Source organism: Dreissena polymorpha, chromosome 4 (genome assembly GCF_020536995.1).
Source record: "Dreissena polymorpha isolate Duluth1 chromosome 4, UMN_Dpol_1.0, whole genome shotgun sequence".
NCBI classification, from domain to species: Eukaryota; Metazoa; Mollusca; class Bivalvia; order Myida; family Dreissenidae; genus Dreissena; species Dreissena polymorpha.
The window spans coordinates 69,205,920-69,216,212 of record NC_068358.1 but is presented as its reverse complement, the minus strand read 5'-3'; the positions used below and the strand labels follow the sequence as shown (position 1 = coordinate 69,216,212).

The window sequence follows — 10,293 nt, the reverse complement described above, 5'->3', positions numbered from 1 at the left end:
TTGAGTAATAGATGTCTCAGTTTTTTATTAAAAGCCGTTAATTTCTATACATAGAGGACAAACAAGTACAAAGTGACACTAGTTTTCTATAGCGTGTGCGTTGCAAAATTACATTTTCTATTTTCGAGTAGTATCTTATAACGATCTCTAATTTATGTTATATATTTTGTTATATAAATTGTGTGATTGTGCTTGTACATTGACTGTATATATCGTAAATGTATATTTAAACATAAACAACAGATAAAGAAAATAATTAACTTCATACCTGTTTTATGACTTATTCCATTTTGATTTATGTTTATTTGTTTGTAAACGAAATATGAAACCTATAATAACAATAATTGCTTTAAGGCCTTTTTGGTTCATTTTTTGGCCTTTTTGGTACGCTTTGGGGCCTTTTTTGTATTCGGTCTTTTTGGTATGCGGCCTTTTTGGACCTAAACCTTGAAAGGAGCCAACACCAGAAAATTAATAATATGTGAAATGAATTCATTTGAGGACCATATTGTATTGTATTGTTTGTTTAGCTAGATTTTTGCCGTTTTTAAGGGTATTTCAGTCATATCATGCCTGATGGGTCATATAACAAACTCCCATTTTTCCTGGGCGAGCTAGTTAATAAGTAGAAATTTCACCTCCTTATGCCCGAAACAGACAACAGCCCTATTTGAAGCAGAGATAGGATGAGAATGGCCGTCGAAACATTTTGGAGGAATTGTCATTGTTATTGCTTTCAGAAGATCAAAACAACCATAAACGGTGTAAATTGGACAATAAAACTTGCAAGCCTGAAAAAAAACAGATGCATAATGTTATACACATTATTTTATCACAGCTTTTCTTACGTGAATCTACATATCAAAGAAAGCAAATTAAAATGGATCATATGAACACAAAACACATGCTCACTTTTTTGTAATTATTTTATCTGGAAAAAATACTGTATATATGCTCTCTACACTAACAGTTTGCAAAGAATATTTGATCAAACACAGTTTGCAAGCCTTTATTAGGAATGTTCTATGCACAGTCTTGTGAAAACCATCACATCTGGTTCAAAACACACACCAATACCACTAAAATCAAACAATAGTAGATAGTTTCCTACAATAATCTTTAGGCCAATACATATACTTGTCTTCAAGCAATGAGCATTGCAGATTCAGTGCCACTGCTATACTCCAACAATGAGCATTGCAGATTCAGTGCCACTGCTTTACTCAAACAATGAGCATTGCAGATTCAGTGCCACTGCTATACTCCAACATTGCAGATTCAGTGCCACTGCTATACTCCAACATTGCAGATTCAGTGCCACTGCTATACTCCAACATTGCAGATTCAGTGCCACTGCTATACTCCAACATTGCAGATTCAGTGCCACTGCTATACTCCAACAATTTAGAAGTCTGCTCAGGCTAATCACTTTCATCTTTTATGTAATATTTGGTTTAAAGTGAGTCAAAATCCAACTGAAGCTGAAAGTGTTGCCCCTGATTAGCTTGGGAGACTGCACAGGCTAATCTGGGACAAAACCTCTCCCACAAGCATAAAGCCATATTTCCCAAGAGCAACACTGAAAGTCATTGTCACAATCTTGTTAAATTACTATCCCTTGTGTCATTATATAACACTTTATAAGACATTTCAACAACAATGCCCATCACTAGGACATTTCATCGTCTATGCACCTAGCCATAAGGCAGATCAATAAGAATCAACTATATGGTACGTGCCAACAATGTGTACTTAAAATATATCAATCCTTTTAACAAAATTGAAAGTTGAAATTCAAATGGGATTTGCAGTTCAAATTATGCTAAACTGATATTGTAGTTAAATTTAAATTATATTTTCTTTATAACCATGGATAATGAGATAATTAAAATAAAACAGCTTAATATATACTACAATAGCATATCTTATACAAAACTTGAACCACAGTCTAATTGATTTAAAAAAAGAACTAAACATGGCCTTCATAACACATATTTTTCAAGTTTAATGAATATATAACACAATCAAAAACATAAATATCTACAGAAGTTAGTAAATAAATAATAAATAAAAAATGAGAATCCTATTCACATACATGTATACAGTAACTGGACGGATATCTGATGTAAAAATACTTGACATAACTGAGTAAGGTGTGGTCTATAAACAGTATACAGCATACATATTGGATAAATAATAAGCACAGATGCAATATATTCATAAACACAGATTTTAATGGTAAGTTATTCATTCCACAGGAAATCTTTTCTACAAAATAATTCCATTCACCCATTTTGAACTATGCAATTAAGTAAGATAGAGAAAAAAATTCAGAAGCAAAATAAAGCTTTACTTCTCTAGGCGTTGACACAGCTAGCACAAAACATGATCACTATGCACATCTCAAAACAAACCCAACACATCCATTCCAGTGTCTGCACATTTTTGTCTGGTGGTCTTGAATTTGTTTGAAGTGTCTCATTTTCTTATAAAATGCTGTATTTTCTTTACATATCGAGTGCTAGTGATTTTGATTTTTAAAAAACACTGTATAGTAAGTTACTTAGTTCAGATAGTTTTAAACCCTAAAGCACTTCATGAACAATTCAAAAACCACATAAGATGCAAGACACAAGGTAATAATCATCTGTTTGGTCTGAGCAACATCATGCAAAAACGGATATTATATGGTATATGCCACCAGCGTAGCTCCATACCTGCCTGTACAATCCTGAACTCTGGTAAGGAGCTACGCTGTCCGCTTTCATGTCACAAAAGGTTTAATGGTCTAGTTGATTAACAGGATAGCTCTTTAACAGGCTGGGCTTATGCGCAGGCTTGTCCAAAGCTATGCTGGCCGCATTATGGCATAAGACCCCTTTTTGCATGACGGTGCTCATTTGTACAGATGTATCACAGACTGCTACTTTTTCACACTTGTTCCAAACTTAATCAACTGCTTCTCTCAAATATGTCATTTTTGCTCATTAAAGCACAATACAAAAACTGTTAACTAAAAAAACAACAAAAAACTAGCTCTAAATACCAAGAATCTTAAACAAAAAAATAAGTTTTTAATACTAGTCTTGAAATGAAAATTCCAAACACTTGTAACATAAAAACACATTCATCCCCATTGCATTTTAGATTTTATTTTGTTGGAATGACAGATGTTAATCATACTTTCTTTGAATTCTACTGACTTACAATTATATTGACTTGGTAAAATGACCAATCAACATCAATGGAAATGACCAACACAAAATACTTTTCGAGCAAAACAATGTTTCTGTTTCATATGTTAAGTTTTGGAATGTTTTCAGGTTTTTTGGGGGGGCTGATTTTATATCCGTTATTAGGTCATATGCGATATGATAAAATATATTCTTTTTCCCCTAAATCAAGTATAAAACATTCCCAATTGAGGGTTGGGCTTTCAGATGTTTAAAGAACTATCTAGTATAGAAATTATGAGTTTGAAGTTGTAATATCCATGTATCTAATATCTTTATGTTTAGCATGTTATGTTTTAGTGTCAGTTTTATTAATAATTTTTCAAAAGTTTTAAATCAAGCAATAATGATATTTCCCATTGCAAATAACATTGATGCAAAAAATTCCCTATTTCATGAGTGTGAAACATATTCCAAAAATGGTAAGAAAACATCCTGTTTTCAATACAAAAAAGCAGCCATTTGAAAACATTCATCACATAAACATACAATAAGCCACTAGAAATAATAATATCACAGACATGTTACTATGGACAGAAGGCTTCAACTATATTGATTGGCTACATTCACCAATATACATGGACTAAAACATGGTTGTCACTAAATGTAGAAAACAATAATAAGTTTGTCTTGCTTCACTGTCTGCATGCAGTCTTTAAACTTTATATTCGAAAAATAGCTCAGCGAAAGCATTAATTTAATAAAAATAAAAATTTTAAGGCTTCTTCAAAAATATTATTAATTTATATATATATTAACACAACCAAACATTTTGTTCCATATGGCCCGCTTTCTGGTTATATCATAAAGTTATTACCTGTATGCAAATAAAACCACAAAAAAAGTCATATGCCTGATAAAATAATGTATGATGTAAATGGTGTCATCATTCATGAGTGGCAAAATTTGTTTAACGATAATTGTTTATGTGTGCTTGTGTATCAAAGCAGGTCAGATTTGTAAGATTTGGCAGTAGTGTCGTCGTCGAGGGAGTATCCGCTGCGGTCCGGAGAGCGCCGGAGTGATGAACTCAGGTAGGACGTTTCGGGGCTACGGGTTCTGTACCTACAGTAGACACAACAGATGCATTAAGCCCGGTTTTCCCAGTGCTACTCATATATATATATCTGATAGCGTTGTGACAGCATATCCTGATTGTTACTTATTGGACGTCATTATATAATTGTTTGGTCAACTAACATGTGTACATGAAAGAGTGTATATCTGTAATTTGATGCTCTTTAAAATAAAAATGTATTATTTGTGTGCACAAATTGTTTTTAATTCATTGAACAATAAAGCATAATTATGTTCATTTTAAATAATAGTCATTGAAGCTTTCATTCCACACATGATTACTGAACTTTATACTCAAAACCATTGTAGGATTAGATCATTTTTTTCCCTTCTTAAGTACTGGTATAGGTCAATTTTTCAATTCAGGACCACAATTGCCCAATCAAGAATTATTTTTAAAAATCCCACTTGCAATGCAACAAAAAATCTTGTTCAATTTATTCTGAAATCGTTGAAATTATTGACAAGTGAACAAATTAGGAAGATCAGTAAATCAGGTTGAATTCAAACTGTCTGTTTAATCAATAAGGCCATTTCTGTTGTAATATTGCATACATTGTGTCTGAAAGTTTTGTTTTTTTTCCTTGAAAATGATGATTTTCTTTTGTGTAAATGTTCCAAGCATAGGATTTTCCGCCTAAATTTTCTTATTGGACCAGAACCAGTACTTTTTCCGATTTGGCTAAAAAGGCTGGGTTATTAGAAACATTTGTAAAAATGTTACAATAAAACTGTTGTTAGACACATTAAATCCCAGTATTGCAACATTACTTTTAGCTTGGAAAAGTCTGGTTAGTGGATGATTTGTGAAAGAAAAGGGCGAGATAAGCTGTGCTGGATATCACTAGTAATTGTCTTGTTGTATGATGTCAGTCAATAGGAAATTTAAAGGACATTAAATGTATCTATTAGTAACAACAATTATAACAAGAGCACCGCCTTGCGGGTGCAGACCGCTCATCTATTTTCTTTTTAAAGGTGAAGGGACTCTCATTTTCAATCAAAAAGGAGGGAGGGGCGGAGTGAAGAGGGGTGTATAGTGTGGGGGTGTGGAATTTATTACATTATCTTCCAAAAATGCGGGGAAAAAAACGAAAAAAAAATTTTAAAAAAATTCGGGGGGGGGGGTGGGGGGGGGAGTGGGGGGGATTTTTGGGTGCGATGGTTGGACGGTATTTCAAACATAAAATAATAAAAATAAATATTTGTGTTTTTAACCGTTTCAAACAAAAATAAAATTTGGGGGGGGGGTGGGGTGGGGGGGTAAAGTGTGAGGGTGTGGTGGTAATTTGTGAGATGATCTTAAAAAAAAAAAAAAAAAAAGGGGGGGGGAGGGGGGGGGGGAGGGGGGGGGGGGACGGCACAGGGGATGGTTTGGGTGGAGTCTATTGTGGTATGTCAGGTAAGAGTAGTTTTGTCAAAGTATCAATCAAATCTAATCATAAATAAAGAAGTTATGGCAATTTTAGCAAAATTTAATAATTTGACCTTGAAAGTCAAGGTCATTCAAAGGTCAAGGTAAAATTCAACTTGCCAGGTACAGTAACCTCATGATAGCATGAAAGTATTTGAAGTTTGAAAGCAATAGCCTTGATACTTAAGAAGTAAAGTGGATCGAAACACAAAATTTAACCATATATTCAAAGTTACTAAGTCAAAAAAGGGCCATAATCCCGTAAAAATGACAACCTGAGTTATGCAACTTGTCCTTTTATTGTACGCTTATGATAGTTTGCGAGTGTTCCAAGTATGAAAGCAATATCTATGATACTTTAGGGGTAAAATGGACCTAAACACAAAACTTAACAAAATTTTCAATTTTCTAAGTATAAAAAGGGAACATAATTTTGTCAAAATGCCAGTCAGAGTTACATTACTTTGCCTGCACAGTCCCCTTATGATAGTTAATAAGTGTTGCAAGTATGAAAGCAATAGCTTTGATACTGTAGGAATAAAGTGGACCTAAACACAAAATTTAACCAAATTTTCAATTTTCTAAGTATAAAAAGGGCACATAATTCTGTCAAAATGCTCGCCAGAGTTATCTAACTTTGCCTGCCCAGTCCCCTCATGATAGTTAGTAAGTGTACCAAGTTTGAATGCAATAGCATTGATACTTTCTGAGAAAAGTGGACCTAAACGCAAAACTTAACCGGACACCGACGCCAATGACGCCGACGCCAAGGTGATGACAATAGCTCATATTTTTTTTTCAAAAAATAGATGAGCTAAAAAGGATATTTTAAGATGTTTTGTTATCATCACTAAGTTAGTTGAAAGCCTTTGTATGAAAAAATGCCAGTGACAATTTAAAACTTGTAACAGCACAATACTCAATCAAAGTTATGGCATACCAACCCATGTGAGTGTGAATGCAAATGCACTTTGTTCTCTTACCCCTAGTGACTTTTTATCTCTGAAAGTTTACTTTTTTCATTAAACTGGGGTTTTAAATAAACCATTCACTGTCAGAAAATTGATTAAATTCGCAAATTACTGAAAAACCTAAATCTACAAAACTACAAAGTTATTTATATCAAAGATATCAAACAAGCCAAAAGAAAAACAGAATGTTAGAGGTGAATACATTTCAGTTAAATGACATACCTTGTAGGACTTCGGGACCTCGAGCGTACGGGACTTGTGGACCTGTAGCGACTGCTGCTGGAATAGTCCAGTGTGGGCACTGGGGGGACCAGGCCATGTCGTCTCAGCTCCTGCACCGCCCTCTCTCTGAAATGAGCACAGTCCATAGGTTAACATTCATTATCTTTAGGTTAACATCCGCTAGAATGTTGACTTATGTTTTTATTAGGATCTTAACAAATACCAAACAATGGAGTCTAAAAGCAATCAAACTGTGAATGTGAAACAAAAGCAATGTTCATTATGAATAAAAATTAATCAAATTAAGCAAGATCTGTTTTTTTTAATAATGCTATATTTAAATGTATTATAGTTTATTCATTTATTCTAAATTGCCATTTACAAAAACTGTTTTCTAAAGCAAAAATAGAAATTGTTGTGTTAATCCTAATGTGTAATACAAATACATCAATTTATATACACCATCTTGTTAAATGACAAATAAAGCCACAAGAAATCTACTCATGTTACCACAAACAAGACCAGAACAGAGGTAACAAGACTATTGCCAAGCAATAAAAGTCCCCTACCGGCTCCACCATTGTCAGAAATTCCACCATTGTCAGAATATTGTTTTTATTTGTTGCCATAGCAACCAGAATTTTTGACATAGGAACAAAATGAAATGACGTGCATAATGTCCATATTGCCATCTATCCATGTTGCAAGTTTCATGAAAAAATATTAAGAACTTTTAAAGTTATCGCAGGATCCAGAAAACCACCATTTTCAGCAGTATTTCTAGTCTATTTGTTGCCATAGAAACCAGAATTTTAGACATAGGAATAAAATGAAATAAAGTGCACAATGTCCATATTGCCATCTATCCATGTTCCAAGTTTCATGAAAAAATATTAAAAACTTTTAAATTTATCGCAGGATCCAGAAAACCACCATTTTCAGCAGTATTTCTAGTCTATTTGTTGCCATAGCAACCAGAATTTTTGACGTAGGAACAACATGAACTGCCGTGCATAATGTCCATATTGCCATCTATCCATGTTCCAAGTTTCATGAAAAAATATTTAGAACTTAAAGTTATTGCAGGATCCAGAAAACCACCATTTTCAGCAGTATTTCTAGTCTATTTGTTGCCATAGCAACCAGAATTTTAGACGTAGGAACAAAATGAAATGACGCGCATAATGTCTATATTGCCATCTATCCATGTTCCAAGTTTCATGAACAAATATTAAGAACTTTTAAGGTTATCACAGGATCCAGAAAAGTGTGACAGACTCACAGACCGACTGACGGACACACAGAGCGCAAACCATAAGTCCCCTCCAGTGAAACCAGTAGGGGATTTATAAGCTCAAAGAAATATACAAAATATTGCAGACAAAAACACTTTCCAATGTGCAACACTACTTTTGTAATATATACAAATAGTACATGTATTAAAGTGTATAATCTAGGTGCATTACAGTTACAGTAACCAAAGAAAGTGTATAAACAATTACCACAATATGTGAGCACATGTCTCACACATGACTACAAACACAGCCATTACATGTACATTCAATCACATGTCTTTCATGCATACACATATCAAGACATATAACAGTCTGAAAACCAGTGTTTAGTTCATGCAATACTCAAGTGTAAATAGTTCAGTACATCCCCATCACCATAGCCTCAGATAACTGATCTTAGTCATTACCACAAAGATTGACCAATAAGTAAGTGTTTTACACACGCTCTTGTACAGTGCTACTTGTGCCGCTCTTTTGAAACCCTGCATTGCCTTTTTCAAAAGCAAAAGCAGCCACCTGCATTTTTTTTATTTAGTTTGCCATGCCACAATGCCCTTGTGGGTAAAACACTATAAGTCATAATATACGAGCATGAACTTTACTGGTCAAAAATTGTAATTAATTTATTTCCTAAAATCTGTTCAAGTTATTAAGCCTTTTTGTTATGCATGCCATATTCTTAGGGTTATTGGATGCTTATATGGTCTTATTTCTTACAAAAGCATATCTATCGTAGGAATTTAAACAGTCAAAAGAGCTGCTGTCATAACGGTTGTTGAAGAGGTCAGTGTTTCTAGAATATTGCCTGGAATAACAATGTGAACATGAGACCATCTTACACAACACTATAAAATTGACATCGAAGTGGTGTCATGGGAGAGGTCCCGGGTTTGATCCGCAGTTGGGGAGTATTCTCTAAATCTTTCAAAAGACAAAAAGACAGTACTGGTTCTTGCCAGGATATGGACTTTCCCTAAGAGCCAATGACTTTTGATACAATGCAGCTTAATTATAGCTTACAAGTTACAACTAACAGAAGTAATCTGGGAGCCGTTAATAACATGAAAATACTAATCATTGAAATCAAAGGAAAATGTTATACAAAGTGTATAACTTGTTTGTATTTTCATGTAAATATTGCATAAGTCGGCTATGTGAAAACTGAAAATAAATTTAAGACGTGTGAACAAAGATCCCTCTAAACCACAATGAAGACCAAGTAATGTGGCCACTGAGACTCACTGTAATCCTGTATCATTGAATGACATGATGGTCAAAGAGCGGGCGGAATGAACAGATCTACAAACAGCAATATCAATAAAAGCATCGCTCTGAGACAACTTGGCTTCACACATGTGCGTAAAGAGTTGTCGCTCATTATCTTGCACACGCTAATCTGGGAAAACACTTTTCACTTAAACTGTATTTTTGTTTAGAAGAGAATTCCTTTAAACAATACATTCTATACAGTGGAAAAAGCCGTCCAGTCTGCACAGGCTAATCTGGGACATCACTTTAAGCACATACATTAAGCCAATTTATCCCAGAACAAGGCTCACAGAATGCTGTGATCCATATTATGTAATTAGTTGACCGATTGAAGAATCATCATCTAACAAACTAAATATATTTGACTAATTAAGCAGTAGATAGTTGTAGGTGAAAACACCCTTATGGCTCATGGAAGGACCAAAGTTCATGTTTATCATCAAACTAAAAAGTTGTGGTTAATTATTATTGACACACTTGACACTTGATTTAAAAAGAAAACAACAATCAATGCCTATAACACAAATACAGTACCTGGAATAAATAAGTGAATGCAAACATGTAAGAGTGAAGGCAAACATGGAACAGTTAATGCAATTAGGGTATTTTACAAAATATGTGCATTTGCAATTTAAAACTGACATAATCCAATAGCCACAAATAACAGTTATATTAACAAGCTAAAATAAAGCCAATGTTGAGACACACACTCAAACACACACTTCAAACAATTTACAGAGAACTGAACACATAAACAGGTCATCTTAACAAGTTAAAATGCTTCTTATTGGCCAAATTTATGACACTCCACC

At 34.0% G+C, this 10,293-nt stretch overlaps 1 protein-coding gene across 3 annotated transcripts in view; it reads right to left on the bottom strand.

Annotated features, from left to right (window-relative positions):
* Window positions 1-908: 908 nt before the first annotated feature.
* LOC127875870 (centrosomal protein of 135 kDa-like) overlaps window positions 909-10,293 on the bottom strand; it is a 53,575-nt gene continuing 44,190 nt past the window's right edge. For all 3 annotated transcript variants that reach the window (XM_052420592.1, XM_052420594.1, XM_052420595.1), the window contains 2 exons: window positions 6,918-7,043; window positions 909-4,298 (listed from right to left, as the gene is read on the bottom strand). In XM_052420592.1, the coding sequence (XP_052276552.1) occupies window positions 4,175-4,298; window positions 6,918-7,043 (250 nt within the window). In that variant the 3' untranslated portion in view covers window positions 909-4,174. The remainder of the gene's footprint in view (window positions 4,299-6,917; window positions 7,044-10,293) is intronic.